Below are 19,255 nucleotides of genomic sequence, written 5' to 3' on the forward strand. Positions count from 1 at the left end.
GTTTTAAATCCTATTGAGTTGTTTGAGCTCTTTCTACATTCTGGGTATTAGTCATCTATCAGATGAATAGTTTGGAAATATTCTCTCCCATTCAACAGGTTGGCTCTTCACTCTGCTGATTGTTTTCCTTTGCGAGGCAGAGGACTTTAATGTCCATTTGTCTATTTTCAGTGGTGTTATCTGTGCTTTTGAGGACTTAGTCTTAAATTTTTGCCTAGACCAATGTACAGGAGTGTTTTCCCCAGGTTATCTTCTAGTATTTTTATAGTTTGGGGTCTTATGTGTAAGTATTTAATCCATTTTGATTTGTACTTTTGTATACAGTGAGAGACAGGTGTACGGTTTCATCTTTTGGCATGTAAGTATTAAATTTTCCCAACACAATTTATTGAAGAGGGTACTTTTCCCCAACATAAGTTCTTGTTGGCTTTGTCAAAGATCAATTGGCTGTAAATATGTGGGTTTATTTCTGCGTTTTCTATTCTGTTCCATTGGTCTATATGTCTTTTTATACCAGTAGCATATTATTTTTGGTTACTATAGTCTTGCAACATATTTTGAAGTCAGGTAATTTGATACCTTCAACTTCATTCTTATTGCTTAGGATTGCTTTGACTATGTGTGCTTTATTGTGGTTTCATAAGAATTTTAGAATTGTTTTTTCAATGTTGTGAAGAATAACATTGCAGTTTGATTGGAATAGCTTTGAATCTATAGATTGCTTTTGGCAATATGGTTATTTTAACAATATTGATTCCTCAGATCCACAAACATAAGATGTTTTCCCATTTGTTGATGTATATTTCAACTTCTTCTAATAGTGATTTTTGTAGTTTTTTTTTTTTTTTTTTTTGTAGAAAGCTTTCACTTCCTTGGTTGAAGTTATACTATTTTATTTTTTGTAGCTATCTTAAATGCAATTGCTTTCTTGATATCTTTCTCAACTAGATCACCACTTGTGCACAGAAATTCTACTGCTTTTTATACATTGATTTTGTATCTTGCAAGCTCTCTAAACTCATTTATTAAATATGAAAGTTTTTTGGTGGAATCTTTAGATTTTTCTAGATATATGATCATATTATCAGCAAAGAAGGACAATTTGACTTTCTCTTTTTGCATTTTGATACCTTTTATTTCCTTTCCTTAACTGATTGCTCAGGCTAGAACTTCCAGTACTATGTCGAATAGGAGTGGTAAAAGTGGGCATCCTTATCTTGTTCCAATTCTAAGAGAAAAGGCTTTCACCATTTTCCCATTCAGTATAATGTTAGTGGAAGATGTGTAGTATGTGGCCTTTTTTATTTTGAGTAATGTTCCTTCCAGTTTGTTGAGAGGTTTTACATGAAATGGTGTTAAATTTTATCAAATGCCCTGCCTCTGTTGAGATGATCATGCAGTACTTGTTTCATTCTGTTGTATCACAATTTTTGATTTGCATCTGTGGAACCATCCTTGCATCCCTGGTATAAATTCCACTTAATCATGGCATATTATCTTTTTTATATGCTGTTGGATTTTGTTTGCTAGCATTTTGATGAAGATTTTTGCATCTAGATTCATTAGGAATATTGGTCGGTAGTGGGCTTTTTTTGTTTTTTGGGATTTTTGTTTTTTTTCTGTGTGTCTTCATCTGGCTTTGGTATCAGATAATGCTGGTCTCATAGAATGAGTTATAAAGAATTCCTTCATCTTCCATATTTTTGGAATAATTTCAGGATTGGTATTAGTTACTCTGTGTAAATTTGCTAGAATTTAGCTGTGACTTCATCTGGTCCTGGGCTTTTCTTTGTTGGGAGACTTTTTATTACTGATTTAATATCACTACTCATTATTGGTCTGTTCAGGTTTTCTATTTCTTTCTAATTCAGTCTTAGTAGATTCTATGTTTCCAGGAATTTATCTATTTCCTCTAGGTTTTCCAGTTTGTTAGCACATAATTGTTCATAATTATGTTTTTTTAAATTTCTATAGTATTGGTTGTAATGTCTCCTTTTTCTTCTCTGATTTAATTTTTTGGGTCTCCTCTCTTCTTGGTTAGTCTAGGTAGTTGTTTATCAATTTTGTTTATCTTTTTAAAGAACCAACTTTTTTTTTAAAGCAAAACAAGTTTATTTGGCTTAAAGTTTGCTTTTAAGTTTTCTATTATTATTATTATTATTATACTTCAAGTTCTAAGGTACATGTGCATAACGTGCAGGTTTGTTACATATGTATACTTGTGCCATGTTGGTGTGCTGCACCCATCAACTCGTCAGCACCCATCAACTCATCATTTACATCAGGTATAACTCCCAATGCAATCCCTCCCCTCTTCCCCCTCCCCATGATAGGCCCCGGTGTGTGATGTTCCCCTTCCGGAGTCCAAGTGATCTCATTGAAGAACCAATTTTTTATTTTGTTGATCCTTTGTATTTTTTTAGTGTATTTCATTTAGAACTCCTCTGATTTTTATTATTTCTTCTGCTAATTTGGAGTTTGATTTGTTCTTGATTTTCTAGTATCTTGAAGTGCATTGTTAGATTATTAATTTGTAGTCTTTTTTAATGTAAGCCTTTACTGCTATAAATTTCCCTCTTAGCACTGTTTTTGCTGTATCCCATGGGTTTTGATATGTTGTGTTTCCACTTTCATTTGTTGCAAGAAACTTTATTTCCATCTTAATTTCTTCATTGACCCAAGTTCACTTAGAAGCATGTTAGTTAATTTCCATGTATTTGTATAATTTCCAAAGTTCCTCTTGGTATGGATTTCTAGTTTTATTCCACTGTAGTCTGAAAAAATACTTGATATAATTTACATTTTTGTATGTGTGGAGACTTGTTTTATAGTCTTATATATGATCTATCCTGAAAAATGGTCCATGTGCTGATGTGGAGAATGTATTTCTATAGTTGTTGGATAGAATATTTGTTATACATTAGATCCATTGGCTTTGAAGTTCAATTTAAATCCAGTGTTTCTTAATTTCCTGTTTCAATCATCTGTCTAGTGCTGACAGAGGGGTGTTGAAGTCTCCTACTATTGTATTACAATCTAACTCTCTTTAAATCTAGTAATATTTGCCTTATGAATCTGGTTATTCAGGGTGGGGTGCATATATATTTAGGATTATACCCTCTTGCTGAATTGATCCCTTTATTATATAATGATCTTCTTTATCTTTTATTGTTCTTGACTTAAAGTATGTTTTATCTGGTGTAACTATAGCTGCTCCTGCTCACTTCCATTTACAAGAAATACCTTTTCCCGTCCGTTTACTTGCCAAATACATATGCCTTTACTGGTGAATTTTTTGCAAACAGCATAAAATTGGATTTTTTTTGTCCGTTCAGCCATTCTATATCTTAAGTGGATCATTTATGTTCAAGGTTATAATTGGCATATGAGGCTTTGTTCATGTCTTACTGTTAATGGTTTTCTGGTTGTTTTATATATTCTTTGTTCCTTTCTTTTTCTCTTATTGTTACTGTCATTTGATGGAATTCTGCAGAGGTACCATTTGAGTGCTTTCTCTTCCTCCTCTATGTAATTGCTTTACTACTGAGTTTTACACTTCTGTGGGTTTTCATCTCTTTGGTAAATTTCTCATTCATATCCTGATTTTTTTTCCCGGTTGTTTTTTGTATTGTTTTTCAGAATTCTTTTGTATCTCACTAGCTTCTTTAAAATCAATCATTTGTATTCTTTGTCTTGATTTCCAAAACTACTTTTTGATTAAGATCTATTGCTAAGTAATTATTTTCCTTTGGGGACATCATATTTTCTTGCTTTTTTATGTCTTCTGTGTCCTTAACATTGATTTCTGCACATCTAGTGTAACTGTTACTTTTTCCTATTTTTCAATATCCTTTTATAGGGGAGGACTTTATTTCTAAAGATGTAGTATGGTGTTGATTGGCTAGGATACTCAGGTTTTGATTTTGGTGCATTCAGTAGTCTCTATATGATTTCTTTAGCTGGAAACAGCATTATTGATATACGTGATTTCCTTGGTAGGTTAGGTATGGTTATTATTGGAGGCTGTGGTGAAGTTGTGCTGAGAACTAGGATGCCGGGTAACTCAGTCCTCAGCCCTGACTGGTGGTAGCAATAGGCTGAGCATGCCTATCTTTGTGCCCCAGGGCAGCACAAGCTGGAACCTATGCTGGTGGTTACTGGCAAGCTGATTCTTGGACCCCTAGTGGCTTGCTCAGATACTGGAAATGGCAGCAGTGGATGGGGTGGGTAGGTGGGTTCTTATGCCCGGGAGGCTGGCATGGCATGAGCAATGACAGTTGCAGTGGTGAGACAATTCTCTAGGTCCCAAGTGGTATGTGTTGACACTGGTGGTGGCTGTGATGGACTGGGTGGGCCAGTCTCCAAGCCCACAGGTAGCACTTGCAGGTAAGTGCCAGCTGAGATGTTAGCAGCCAGGAGGTTAGGCCCAAACTCAGGATCTCAGCAGGAGTGCTCAGGTGACTGTCATGGTGAATTGATTTGAAGATCTATGTGCTCCGTCTTTGAGGGGGAGCAAAGCTGGGCCAAGCGGTCTTGTGCTTAAGCTCTCCAACTGTGAGAACAGCTACCAGCTGCAGCTGGTGAAGACATGGCAACCCTCAGGTCCCAGGCAGAGTGCTTGCATGAGGGGCCATAGCAGCTGTGCTGATGTCTTATCTTTGGAGAGTGTGAAGCCATCCTTAATGCCCACAGACTGGGCTGGCAAGTAGGGAATGCACATTCCTTTCACACCCCAGACCTAGCAGGGATTGTCCCCCATGCCTTGGTGGCTGCAGTTGGCACATGTAGATTGCACCCTACCTTGGCTGCAAGAGCACCCACCCAGCTTGTGACCAAGTTCTAGCAGCAGCTTGCACCTCACTTGCATCTCCATCTCAGATCCCAGCATCACTTGCTTCCTAAAATTGGCCACTGCAGCTCATGCCTCACTTGCTTCTTAGCCCTGGCTGACTGCAGGAGTGCGCTCAGCTTGCTCCACTGTCCTAGCAGTGGCAGCCCAAGTTTCCATAATTCCTCAGTCCTGGTACCACTGAGCTCCAGGACAGCATGCAGTTTGCTAGGTTTGGAAACGGAATCTTAACTGTAGCAGCTTGGGTCTCAGAAAGGGTATGGGACCAGTGTGAGCCCCCTCCCTGAAGCAGTTCTGTCCCATCATCTTCCAGAAGCTCCGTATGTTAGTCTCAGGATTTGGGTGGGTCAAGGGGTTCTCCTATGGCCAGAATTGCCGGATTCCATGGTAGGGATGTAGGCCACTGAAAATCTCTCTCTCACCCATTCCCCAGGTTGCAAAGTCACTTCTGGCTCCCAGCCAATTCCAGCCAGGCAGGCTGCCACTTTTCCTTCCTCTTTCCTGCTTTTCATGTTTCCTGTCCTTTCCCTGTTGCATTCCAGCATTCTCTCTTGGATAGTATACTCAAATTATGACTGTCTGTGCATTATTCTGGTTCTTCTAAGTGGAGGAGGCAGGCATGAAATCCTTCTAGTCAGCCATTTTAAACCTCCTCCTCTATTTTTAAACTTTGAGGAACCTCCATACTGTTTTCCATAATGGCTATACTAATTTACATTCCCACCAACAATGTACAAAGTTTCCTATCTCTCCATATCTTCACCAACAACTATCTTTTGTCTTTTTGGTAATAGCTATTCTAGCAGATGTGAGGTGATAGCTTATTGTGGTTTTAATTTGCATTTCCCTGATGATTAGTGATACTGAATATTTTTCATATACCTTTTGGCCATCTGTATGTCTTCTCTTGAGAAGTGTCTAGTCAGGTCCTCTACTTATTAATTAGGTAATTTGTTTTTATGCAATGTTTTTATGCTTTTTGATTTGAGTTCCTTACATATTCTGGATATTAATCCCTTATAAAATGTATTACTTGCAAATATGTTCTCCTATTTCATTTTCTCTTCCCTCTGTTGTTTCCTTAGCTATGCAGAAGCTTTTTAGTTTGGTATAATCCCATTTGTCTATTATTGCTTTCCTTGCCTATGCTTTTGGGTCATACTTAAGAAATCATTACCCAGGCCAATGTCACAGAGTTTTCCCCTATATGTTCTGCTAGTATTATTACATGTTCAAATCTTACATCTAAATCTTTATCCCGGCCCGCGGGATAGTCGAAGCAGGCCCTGGAGGAGGGGGTGGGAATTTGGGGAACAAGAGATACGAGAAATGGAGACAAGACGGTGCTCTGATCAAGTCTCTCTTTTTTAATGGCGGTAATGCAGTGCCTTATATACACTTGGAGGGAAAGGGGTTGGGCCAGAGCGAAAATGATCTCATAGTGGAGGCGTGGCCAGATAGGTATTGGTTTCTCTGGTCGAATGTCATGTTGCACCTGCGCTGTCAGGTAGTAATTTTCACGGGCGTGGGAAAAATGGGTGAAGAAGAAGCAGGAAGAGTGCCATCTTTTATGAGGTATTAATACAGGGAAAAAGGTAAATCTAGGGAGGAGGTAGAAGGTAGAAATGAATAGAGCTCAGGCGTTTTTAATCGTCAGTTATTATTCGCTATGGCCGGGGCGTGCAGCTCCGGACAGGTCCCCCTTTTAATTATTTTATGATGAGAAAACGACCCCTCGGGAACTGCGCCTGTCTTAGGTTGGGTCAACTCATCCCCACCTTCTAGGCCCGTCATGGGATAAGGCAGCAGCAAGGGCGGCCCTCCTGTCTTAGGCTCCGATGGAGATAGTGTCCTCTTACCCGTCATTGACTGTCCAGTTCAGCACACAGGGGAGGTGGTCTTATTAAGGCAAATAAGACTCACCATTTTCAGTCATCTCAAGGCGATGATAATGGACCTGTATAGGTTTGGCCTGGAAGGCCTCGATTTGTTGTCTGACGAATGCCATAAGCTTATTAAAGATTATAGGCCCGAGAGTGAGAAAGAGTAGAAGAGTAAGTAAAGGACCAAGAAATGGCAGGAGATAGGGGAGAAGTCCATCGAGTCCAGTCCACAAGGGATTAGCGACCAGACCTTTTCTGCGCTCTTCTAGTTCTTCCTGTAAAGTCTTTATCTTATCTCTGACGATTCCAGATTTGTTGGCGTAAAAACAGCACTTTTCATTTCCATGACTCGTCTGGCATTAGGTAAGCTGTCTTGCCCGAGCAAGTCACCTGGGTGATTCTGTCTGACGGAGGTTCAGATACCTGTCCCCCTCTGCAATCACAAGGCTGACCGTATTGTTTTCGTAATAATTCTCTTGCCTTACGAGGGTCACCAAAACCTGCATAGACTGTCACTATGTTATATAGAGCGATTATTCTCCAAAGGAATCTCATGTTAGGCTTCATTTTCTGAAAAACAAAAAAGAAAGAACTTCTCAGGGCGATTTATCTTCCCTGGACTGACAATGGTTATGATTTATTTGTCTTACCAATCTTTCAGGCAGCCATCTGGCTGCATCATTTTTTTGTGAGAAGATGCATACTGAGCCTCTTCCCCAAATTAAAACTGGATCGGGGCCATGCCATGAATTATCAAGTGGATCTTTCCATTTTACCATTGCAAACTGTTTTTGAGATTCAGGATGCCAGAAACGATCGGCAGCCGATTTTCCATGACTGTCCAAATTTAAAAAATTAAGGATAAACAGGGCATGATTGAGTATGTTTCTAGGGGTACCCTTCACGGGGTACCAGCTCCCCCCTTTTAATTTTGTGATAACAGTTTTTAAAGATAGATGAGCTCTTTCTATTATACCTTGTCCTTGGGGATTGTAGGGAATGCCTGTGGTATGTTTAATTTGTAGGGTATTACAGAATTGTAAAAAGGTTTTGGCTATATAACCAGGGCCATTGTCTGTTTTGATTTGTTTGGGTATTCCTAAAATAGAAAAGCAATGCAATAAATGAGCTATGACATGTTTGGTGGCCTCTCCTGTTTGGAGAGTTGCAATAATGAATCCACTATAGGTGTCTATGCATACATGGATATATTTTACTTGACCGAATTCTAAGTGGTGAGTAACGTCCATTTGCCAAATTTCGTTGGGGATGAGTCCTCGGGGGTTAACTCCTAGATAGGGAACAGGTAAATATGTTATGCAGTTGGCGCATTGTTTAACTATTTGTCGAGCTTGTTCTCTGGTAAGTTTAAACATGAGTCTTAAGGTTTGGGCGTTTAAATGATGCAAGGCATGTGCTTTTTGTGCTTGTTGTAAATTGTCTGTAGTGACTGTGGCTATGATTTTTGTTGCCGCATCAGCTGTTGCGTTACCTTGTGTTAGAGGTTCCGGTAATCCTGAATGTGCTCTAATATGCCCAAGAAAAAAGGGAGTAGTCCTTTTTCGAATAAGTTGTTGACATTGTAAAAATAGGTCAGCTGTGTCTGAAATATGTTTAATTTGAGGCACAGTCTCTAAGAGGGGTATTGAATGAGCCAGATAGGTGCTGTCTGTGTAAATGTTAAGTGGCTGACAAGGAAAAGCTGATAGTGCTGCAATTATAGCTTGCAATTCGACCAGCTGAGCTGACGTATAAGTGGTCTGGAATTTAACGACTACATTATGATAAGTGTAAGCGGCAAGTCCTGTGGAAGATCCATCAGTGAAAATTAATAATGCGTCATTGAGAGGTTCTTTACTGGTAATATGGGGAAACACAAACGCATGAAGTTTACAAAATTGAATAAGTTTGTTAGGTGGGTAATGGTTGTCAATTGAGCCAGTGTAAGAAGCGCAAGCAATTGGCCAGGCTTCCGTATTTTGTAATAGCCAATGAATGTGTGATTGAGTGTAGGGCTGTATAATGGTAGAGGGTTCTATTCCAAAGTATTTTCTACTGTTTTCTCTTCCCAAGATAATTAGATCAGCTATGGCATCATAATAAGGCAACAAAACCTTTTTAGGGGAGGAGGGCAGGTGTACCCACATAATGGGATTGTTCTGCCAAAATAGGCCAGTAGGGGTTATTGTTGTGTTAAAAATAAGGAATATTAATGGCTGAGAATAGTCAATACTGGTAACAAATTGTGTTGCAATGGCATGTTCTACCTGTTGGAGTGCCATTAATGCTTCTTTAGTAATGGACCTGGGAGATTTTGGATTAGAGTCTCCTTTTAATATATCGAAAAGAGGTTTTAACTCTCCTGTAGTGAGTTTTAAGTACGGTCGAAGCCAATTTATGTCTCCCAGTAATTTTTGGAAATCATTTAAAGTTTTTAAATGATCACGACGTATAACGGCCTTTTGATTAATGATTTTGGGTCCATTAATTTGAAAACCAAGATAGGTGTATGGATCTTGTAATTGTACCTTTTCTGGGGCTATTTGTAGTCCAGCTGCTGCTAACTCTTGTTTGAGTTGAGCAAAGCACTGTAAGACTTGTTCGCCAATTTCTCCTGCTATTAAAATATCATCCATATAATGTATAATATACATTTGTGCCCACGTTTTTCTGACTGGCTCTATAGCAGCAGCTACATATTTTTGACACAAGGTAGGACTATTAGCCATACCCTGAGGTAAGACTTTCCATTGATAGCGTTTCATTGGTTGTTTAAAATTTGTAGATGGAAGACTAAAGGCAAATCTTTTTTGGTCAGCAGGATGAAGGGGAATTGTAAAAAAGCAATCTTTAAGGTCAATAATGATTTTAAAATATTTTTGAGGAATCGCAACCGGTGAAGGTAATCCTGGTTGTAAGGCACCCATAAGGATCATAGTGATATTTACTGCTCTTAAATCTTGTAAACACAAAGCATGCCTACAAGACCAAAAACCTCATCACCTGGGTACATGGTAGATAAGTAAATAATGGTCTGCACCCCAGACGCAGCAAATCAGAAACTTGGAGGGCAGAGCTCTGCAAGCTGTGATTGAACCAGCCTCCCAGGTGAGTTTCATGCACACTGAAGGCTGAAACTCAATGAGAACCATTGTTTTAACCAATTAAAATACAATCTTCAGGTGGTTCATATACACTGCCAAAATTGAGAAAGCTTGAGAATCACTGAATAGTAATAATTATTTTCAGATGGTACTCGACAAATTTACAAAAACTGCAAACATGCAAGACCCGCCCAGCCATCCGCACATCCACTGGGATCCACTCCCACGATCACCCTCGAGGGAAATGAGATCCTCCTCCGTATCTTGCGGAGGCTTTGCAAGGTTAGAACAGGAGCTCACCTTTAAAATATGCTCTGTCTGAGCGACCGCAGCCATGACTTGCGGATCGACCTCCTTCCTATCTATTAAATCTCTAATGAGGTTCCAACAAGAGAAAATGGTCACAGGAATTTTTTCTGGCCCAAAAGTATTATAATAGTCCTGAAGACAATCCCCTACTCTACGCCATATTTTGATATCAATAGTTCCTTCCTGTGGGAACCAAGGGCAAATATCTTTTACAAAATCAAAAAATTTAAACAAATCATTACCTTTAACCTTTACTCCTCGTATCTTTAAAGCCTCTTTTAATTGTCCTACATATATTTGATGCTGACTTAATTCTTGTCCCATTTCGGACGCCTCACTTACCTTCGATCCTGACGCGGCAGGTTCCCGCGGTGATCAGTTTAATTCCTTTTGTCTTTGTTAGCGGTCGACCATCCTCCGGCGTCCTCTTCCTCACAGTGTCCCTCGTTTCCAGGTCCCTGTTCGGGCGCCACGTCTCCCGGCCCGCGGGATAGTCGAAGCAGGCCCTGGAGGAGGGGGTGGGAATTTGGGGAACAAGAGATACGAGAAATGGAGACAAGACGGTGCTCTGATCAAGTCTCTCTTTTTTAATGGCGGTAATGCAGTGCCTTATATACACTTGGAGGGAAAGGGGTTGGGCCAGAGCGAAAATGATCTCATAGTGGAGGCGTGGCCAGATAGGTATTGGTTTCTCTGGTCGAATGTCATGTTGCACCTGCGCTGTCAGGTAGTAATTTTCACGGGCGTGGGAAAAATGGGTGAAGAAGAAGCAGGAAGAGTGCCATCTTTTATGAGGTATTAATACAGGGAAAAAGGTAAATCTAGGGAGGAGGTAGAAGGTAGAAATGAATAGAGCTCAGGCGTTTTTAATCGTCAGTTATTATTCGCTATGGCCGGGGCGTGCAGCTCCGGACAAATCTTTAATCCATTTTGAGTTGATTTTTGTATATAGTGAGATAAGGGACCATTTTTATTCTGCATATAGCTATACAGTTTTATCAACACTATCTACTGAAGAGACTGTCCTTTTCCCACTGCGTTTTCTTGGCATCTTTGTCAAAAATCAAATGGCCATATATATGTGGATTTATTTCTGGGCTCTCTACTCTGTTCCATTGGTTCACGTGTCTGTTTTTATGCCAGTACCATGCTGTTTCAATTACTATACTATTTTGAAGGCAAGTAGTACAATGCCTCCAGCTTTGTTCTTTTTGCTGCCAAAGTGTTTTTCATTAAAAATTTTCCTTGCAAGTGGAAAACATGATATAGGAAGAGAAAACACTTCTACAGCCAGAATGTTAGACAGTGTTACTTATTCTTGAAATTAATTCTTTTGAGCCATGTTCCTCAGAAAATGATATGTGGTCTTAACATGAACACAGGAATAGCCTCATGGTAAAGAAGTCTGCTATGAATGATTGTTTTAGAGCTCTTGAAACTTCCAGGTTCCTGGAGACAAGGGCTTATCATAAAATAGCTCATTTCAAGGCTGAAAATAAGAGAAATATTTAGTAGTAATATATTGTAATCTCATAGTCTGTTTCTTACCTGTCAGATGCACAAGTAGAATGACCATCCAGAGTATCTTTTAGTTGAATGTTAATCTTCCTCTAAAAAAGAAAATAGAGTGACTATCTTTTCCCATCATACACACGTGAGTATTGCATATAATCAAATTGCTTTTCCACTCTCTGGAAAACACAGTACCCATGTAAAGAATATCAACACTGGAAACAAAACAGTTGGACTTACAATATTGTGAACTCTCTAAAACCAGAAGCATTCAGCAGGAGCTGGAGTTTCAAGTGCTAAAATGGAAATATAAAATCTTCCTGAGACAGGATACATTGCCAGATTTCTTCAAATCTCAGCTTGAAATTTTTAATTATTATGTTTAGATTTTCTCAAAGCCATTCTGTGAATTATGATTATTTGATAACTGAAGGTTGATGTCCTTGCTTAGGTACACAGCAGCCCCACCTTTATTTTTTTAACAAGTCTCCTCTCTTTCTTCTAGTCCCAACTCCTCAAGACACTGACTACTACTTACTCAAACCAGGGGCTGATAAAACTAGTTAACTTTCCCCTCAATACCCAGCATGCTGTAAGCAATTGGATAAAATCTAATTACCTGCCTTATAAGTGAAACTTTTAAATCTATTTATGTACTTCCTCCCAGTGTATCAGGCAGTGGATCCATAGAAGGTTAAAGAAATACTAGGAAACACTAATAAAACTTAAGAAGAAAGCATTCTTGTTCTAGATCCTTGAGGAATCGCCATACTGTTTTCCATAATGGTTGAACTAGTTTACAATCCCACCAACAGTGTAAAAGTGTTCCTATTTCTCCACATCCTCTCCAGCACCTGTTGTTTCCTGACTTTTGAATGATTGCCATTCTAACTGGTGTGAGATGGTATCTCATTGTGGTTTTGATTTGCATTTCTCTGATGGCCAGTGATGATGAGCATTTTTTCATGTGTCTGTTGGCTGTATGAATGTCTTCTTTTGAGAAATGTCTGTTCATGTCCTTTGCCCACTTTTTGATGGGGTTGTTTGTTTTTTTCTTGTAAATTTGTTTGAGTTCTTTGTAGGTTCTGGATATTAGCCCTTTGTCAGATGAGTAGATTGCAAAAATTTTCTCCCATTCTGTAGGTTGCCTGTTCACTCTGATGGTAGTGTCTTTTGCTGTGCAGAAGCTCTTTAGTTTAATGAGATCCCATTTGTCAATTTTGGCTTTTGCTGCCGTTGCTTTTGGTGTTTTAGACATGAAATCTTTGCCCATGCCTATGTCCTGAATGGTACTACCTAGGTTTTCCTCTAGGATTTTTATGGTATTAGGTCTAACATTTAAGTCTCTAATCCATCTTGAATTAATTTTCGTATAAGGAGTAAGGAAAGGATCCAGTTTCAGCTTTCTACTTATGGCTAGCCAATTTTCCCAGCACCATTTATTAAATAGGGAATCCTTTCCCCATTTCTTGTTTCTCTCAGGTTTGTCAAAGATCAAATGGCTGTAGATGTGTGGTATTATTTCTGAGGACTCTGTTCTGTTCCATTGGTCTATATCTCTGTTTTGGTACCAGTACAATGACCCAGCCATCCCATTACTGGGTATATACCCAAAGGATTATAAATTATGCTGCTATAAAGACACATGCACACGTATGTTTATTGCAGCACTATTCACAATAGCAAAGACTTGGAATCAACCCAAATGTCCATCAGTGACAGATTGGATTAAGAAAATGTGGCACATATACACCATGGAATACTATGCAGCCATAAAAAAGGATGAGTTTGAGTCCTTTGTAGGGACTTGGATGCAGCTGGAATCCATCATTCTTAGCAAACTATCACAAGAACAGAAAACCAAACACCGCATGTTCTCACTCATAGGTGGGAACTGAACAATGAGATCACTCGGACTCAGGAAGGGGAACATCACACACTGGGGCCTATCATGGGGAGGGGGGAGGGGGGAGGGATTGCATTGGGAGTTATACCTGATGTAAATGACGAGTTGATGGGTGCAGCACAGCAACATGGCACAAGTATACATATGTAACAAACCTGCACGTTATGCACATGTACCCTACAACTTAAAGTATAATAATAAATAAATTTAAAAAAAAAAAGAAAAAGAAAAAGAAAAAATAAATAAATAAATAAATAAAATCTACTCAGAAAAAAAAAAAAAAAAAAAAAGAAGAAGAAAGCATTCTTTGCTTTCATTGAGCTGAGAGGAAACTAGACGTCTTCTAGTCCCACCCCTCCATGCTAGTAATAAGGAAACTAAGTTGCACAACACCACACAGCTTGTTCAAGGCAGAGCTGAAACAAGAACCTGACGTCCAACCCCAAGTTCAGTTTTCACTAACACATGCACCTTGACTTCGCTTGAATTTCCTCCTTTTGATTGATAAAGAGTGAAAGTACTGGTGGCCTAATTTTATAAGAAACCACTGGAAATTCTTGAGAAAACTGGTTTACTGGTTCACAATTGACAGATTTAATTTAGGGAGGAGAAGAAAAGATGCTTCAAAGGCACGGCAATTACTGGACTAACACATGGCTGTGCACATTCATGGGGACATAGGAGTGCAGGAGATCAGTGAGGGAGAAAGTACAGGAATAAAATAATAAACAGCCTCTGCTAAACCATGGGAAAAACCCATATTTACAGAGTGGGAGGAGGGTGAATAACATTAATTGCCACTCTGGGCTTCTTCCCCAAAGTACTCCAGGACTGGTTTTTCAAGTGTAAAGAAAGAGACTAGACAAGCTAAAACCGCCTGTGGCATATTTTCTTGTTATATATATATAAACACACACGTGATTTGTGCCTTGGCCTCACACCCTGCTCACTGCAGACTAGTTCCTGTTCCCTGGTCTCTATTCAAAGAATACAGACCATGCAGGATGTCAGTAGAAGAGGAAACTCTGTACACTGTTGGTGGGAATGTAAATTAGTATAGCCATTATGGAAAACAGTATGGAGTTCCTCAAAGTTAAAAGTACAAGTTTACCTACATAACAAACCTGCACATGTACCCCTGAACTTAAAATAAATGTTAAAAAAAAAAATAGGCCACGTGAGGTTGCTCACACCTGTAATCCCAGTATTTTGGAGGCCGAGGCAGGTGGATCACCTGAGGTCATGAGTTTGAGACCAGCCTGGGCAACATGGCAAAACCTCGTCTCTACTAAAAATACAAAAATTAGCTAGGCGTGGTGGTAGGTGCCTATAATTCCAGGTAGTCAGAAGGCTGGGGCAGGAGAATCACTTGAACCCAGGGGGCAGAGTTTGCAGTGAGTCAAGATCCCGCCACTGCACTCCAGCCTGGGCAAAAGAGCGAAACTCCATCTCAAAAAAAAAAATTAAAAATTGAAAATATGTACCCATTTGTGAAGTTTTAAAAATCAAATATATATTTTAAAAGAGTTTAAACATTGTTTTCAGGTTTTTTAAAGCTTTATTCTGATTAATTCACACTGAATAGAAAACGAATAAGCTTCCAAGAGAAGAGGCCCCCTTAAATTCATTTTTTTCATCAAGAAGAATAACTGTGCTTTTGTCCAATTGCCCTGAATAATATCTGATATTAATCTGAAATATTTTCTCAGCTGTGAATTTGGATAGGTAGATATAATCCATTAAAATTATCATATATACAGATAAAGTTATGATATTGGAAAATCAATGAACCTAGTCATTCTCCTGCCTTCCCTAAACAACTTACCTGAGTTAAAATCATTCTTTCCACCCCCTTAAACTCAGTACATGTAAAATATTTAACACTTTTTTTTTTGTTCTGCTGGACAATGATTACATTTACATAGGGAATAGTATGTAATAAGATGAGGAAACTTAAGTCCAAGAAAAGGTCAATAATATAATATTATGGAACTTGTTCTATAGAATAAATTAGGTCAACTTATTAAATTATAAATTAAATGGAAGAGACAACCCACTAAGAAATTAACATGTAGGAAAGTGTTATAAATCCTAGAATATCAGAAATAAGTTTTCTCAAAAATCAAAAATTTTATATCATGAATTTGGGAGTTCTGCATCCTTATAAACATACCCTGTGTCCCAAGCCTCTCCCTCACTAGTATTTACAGAACAAGTTGTGTGTACCTTTCACATAAGAGCCTCTCAAGTATTTGAAAATGGTGACTGGATGCTCCAGTTAGTTCACTCTTTTGCAGGCCAATGCCTCATTCGTTTAACTATTCCTCACGCAGATCTCCTTACCCTCCTGGTTTCTCCCCACTGAATTCCTGAGATGTCTATGTCTTTTTCTAAACTCATGCTCTGCAGAAGTAAAAATGATACTTTAAATGAAGTTCAACCAAAACTAAGGAAAAAAAACTATAGCCCGCTTCATTTTTGTATTACATCTTTATTGATGCTAATTTTCTATTGTGTTTTTTCAAATCCAAGTCCTATTCTTAACTGATTGCTGATGTTCTCTATTAATAACCTCAAGACCTTCTCACAGGTGCTACAGCTAAGCCAATGGCCCAGCCCTATGCTTACACATTGATTTTGTTTGTTTTTACATGATGTTAGTTCCCTTCAACTCATTGTCAGAGTGGCTTAGATATGGCGAAAGAAAAGCCCATAGAACCAAATCCTACGCAAAATTCACTGAAGAAAATATAATACAGTTTTCAAGCACTTAAACTTTAATGTTCATCCTTCAAGAAGCTTTCAGAAAGTTTATATGATTATTTAAATATCAAAGGGATATTTACAAAATGACTCTTTTGTCTTCACAGAAAATGTCTAAAATCATCATGGGATATCACTGAAAAGGTTTCAAAACAAAGCCATGATCTCTAGAAATGTGTCCTTGATGGGTGGGTCTTCATTTGATGCGCGGTGAGTAACTGGTGTTTTTATCATGCCAAAAATTCAGGATCCATGGGTACCTTTTTCTACTTTTCATCAGGAGGCAAAAATTCATACTGCATTTTACATGTAGAAAGGAGTTTGGCCAGATGAATAGAATGGAAGTTTTTCTAAGCAGGACCAAGCTTTCATGATCTCAGACAGCATCTCAAATGGTTTGAATGACTAGGCAGAACCAGCCTGTGAAATCGTGAGGGAACAGCGTTGCTTAACCAACAATCCAAGTAGACAGACAGGCCAAAAGTAAAGTGTGGTAAGAAAAAGGGGGAGAGCAATTTCAGGTGAGAAAAATAATAGCTGCAAAATGATAAAGTTACAGAGTGAAGAGATTTAGGAAGAGATGGTAGTAGAAAGAATAGATGATGATTTACAAAAGGGGTGGGGTAAATCATAGAAAATTCCTAGAGAAGAATAGAATAATAAAGGTTATAGTACCTAAGAATGTCTGTTTCCTAGGTGAAGAGTATGTACTATTGACTTAATATGAAATTAAGAAATATTTTACTTTCAGAAATTGAGGCTAAGTGAGCCAAGGAAAAGGTCATCCATCAAGAACAAAGCAGGATTTCTCAACCGTGGCAGGACATTAGGATCATCTGTAGAACTTTAAAAGATTGTTTAATTTTTTTCATTTGGTTTCCTTTAGAGTTGATTTTGTTTAACTTTGCCAGTGAAATTTTTTTAAAAAATGCTTTTTTTTTTTAGTTAAAAGCTTAACTCAGAGTCATTACTAGACCTGTGGAAAATCACTGCTAGTTTTAGCAAATTTTTCTGGAGGGTTTGAACTTCAAGACGTCTTTTTTTTTGGCAACCTTCTTATAATTTTCATTTTGAAATTTTTATGTCATTGCACAGCAAAATGTTGCTTCAGTATTTCTATCCTGAATCAACACTAATTACCAATTCAAATGCTCTCCCTCATTGAGAAAGACATACTAATTTCAAGATCTACATGGCTAAACAGTGTTTCAAGTTCAAGTTTCCCACCACTATCAACAGACTGTAGAAAATAGAAAAATACTGAAAGAAAATTAATGGTTTCCAGGAAAAGCATGACATTCAGAAAAAAATAAGATGCTTTGCATGCAAATATTCTTGCTAAAAAATATAATTTTTCAGAAAAATTATACCTTTGCCACCACATATCTGATGATGTAGAATTCATAGTAAGCATTAAAAAGACACTAAAATGTAAATATCAAGGATTTCCATTTGCAATCCTAAGGTACAGGTAAAATTGTTTCTAGAATACTCCCATTCTCAAAAGAAAGGACCCAAACAGCCAGATATTTTCTTATATCAAACATTTTTAAATTTTTTCTTTTTATACTTGTGAAACATACCCTTCATGCATAAAACTGAAGAAATTCCTGATTAGTTGATTCTGAATGTTAACCTATAGATTAAAATAAATACATTTCAGCATTGTAGTACAGTGAGAAGGGGAACAGGTATAGAGTTTGAATATAAAAATAGAACACAAAATTCAGCCTAATGAATAAATGTGAAACAGGTCATTGTTTTCTGAATCACTAAATTTTGTCATCATTTACAAGCTAAACAGGCCATCCTTTACTTGATACTATGTAGATTGTGTATCCCCAGTGACTTTTAAATAAAGAGCAAGTTAGATTCATTTGGTTGAGCATCTTCTTGTCCTCACTGAGCATGAACTCCCTCTGCTCATGGGCACCTCATTATCATACAGCTCAACTTTTGTTCCTGTTTCTCTTTTTGCCCTGATTATTTTCCTACTTCACTAAACCTAACTATCTTTCTTTCAAGTATCACGTCTTCCATGCAGCTCTTCCAAACTGCCAAACTCTCTTTTCCTCTCTCTTGATCTTAGTAGAATCACAAAGCCACACCCAATGGGAAAGGAAAGTGGAAAAGCAGCTCTACTGGTGGGTTAGATATGTTTGTTGTTTTATGTTCATCCTGGCAATCACACCTGATGACAACACGAACATTATCTGGTGCCTGATAGCTAGTCTCTTGCAGAGAAAATAAAGAGAACTATTGCCTATGTGCTGACTATCTACAGATACTTCCCACAAGACCTGTTGGCTAGGGGCCATCCCTTAGAGGATGTCTTTATGTTGTATCTTACTAAGTCCCCCATTACAAATCAGAAGGAGCATCAAGATGTCTCAATCTCCTGCAGAAAAGAAAGGGTCAACATACCCTAAAATCATTGTCATTGGCAAACTTTCTCAAAATTCAATTAGTCACCATAAGATCATACCACATCACAAACCGGTTATGTGAGAATGCATATTATGGCATAGGCATGTCCAGACAGCATGATACTTAGAATCAGACTTTCCCAGGCACCCTACAGAGATTTGTTTTTCTATGTCAAAAGTGAATAAAACACATCTGCTTTAAAATTCTTCCAGACTAAAATACTATTAGTGTAGCATCTATCAAATCTGAGAAAAACAACAGATACCAGATAGTTGATAGACATATTAACCATTTATGCTCTAGGAATCTATTTATTCATGTTCCTGACTCTTACGTTCTAGAAAGCAGTATACTCAGTCCTTATAGTCTCTAACATTAAATTTACATTTTATTGTTTGGTCCTCAACTTCTCAAAACACACTCCCAAGAAATCACTTTTGAAGTCGACTACCACAATTGCTGTAAATTAGTAAGCTGGTTTACTCACTGCTCCAACAACAAC

The 19,255-nt window shown here is 38.2% G+C and overlaps 1 protein-coding gene and 1 long non-coding RNA gene across 5 annotated transcripts in view; one reads left to right on the top strand and one right to left on the bottom strand.

Annotated features, from left to right (window-relative positions):
• LOC106998441 (uncharacterized) overlaps positions 1–19,255 on the top strand; it is a 91,938-nt gene that overhangs the window by 55,788 nt on the left and 16,895 nt on the right. For all 4 annotated transcript variants that reach the window (XR_013417247.1, XR_001444895.3, XR_013417246.1 and 1 more), the window contains exon 2: positions 16,434–16,536. This is a non-coding gene — a long non-coding RNA (uncharacterized LOC106998441). The remainder of the gene's footprint in view (positions 1–16,433; positions 16,537–19,255) is intronic.
• Positions 6,479–15,963, bottom strand: LOC144341033 (uncharacterized). The gene is made up of 4 exons (XM_078002751.1): positions 15,907–15,963; positions 11,694–11,755; positions 10,488–10,966; positions 6,479–7,302 (listed from the first exon to the last, which is right to left on the bottom strand). Exons 1-4 carry the CDS (start codon positions 15,961–15,963, stop codon positions 7,289–7,291), a joined length of 612 nt encoding a protein of 203 aa, XP_077858877.1. The 3' UTR covers positions 6,479–7,288.

The sequence above is a fragment of the Macaca mulatta genome, chromosome 5 (genome assembly GCF_049350105.2).
Source record: "Macaca mulatta isolate MMU2019108-1 chromosome 5, T2T-MMU8v2.0, whole genome shotgun sequence".
NCBI lineage: Eukaryota > Metazoa > Chordata > Mammalia > Primates > Cercopithecidae > Macaca > Macaca mulatta.

What these genes read in the sequence shown, in the direction of transcription:
- LOC144341033 (XM_078002751.1), bottom strand. Translation starts at nt 15,963, where the DNA reads ATGAGTTTAGAAAAAGACATAGACATCTCAGGAATTCAGTGGGGAGAA. An exon ending in AGTGGGGAGAAACCAGGAGG is followed by an intron (nt 11,756 to 15,906) that starts GTAAGGAGATCT and finishes TTTCTTTTTTAG; the next exon opens with AGGAAGATTAACATTCAACT. An exon ending in TCTACTTGTGCATCTGACAG is followed by an intron (nt 10,967 to 11,693) that starts GTAAGAAACAGA and finishes CCTCCTCCCTAG; the next exon opens with ATTTACCTTTTTCCCTGTAT.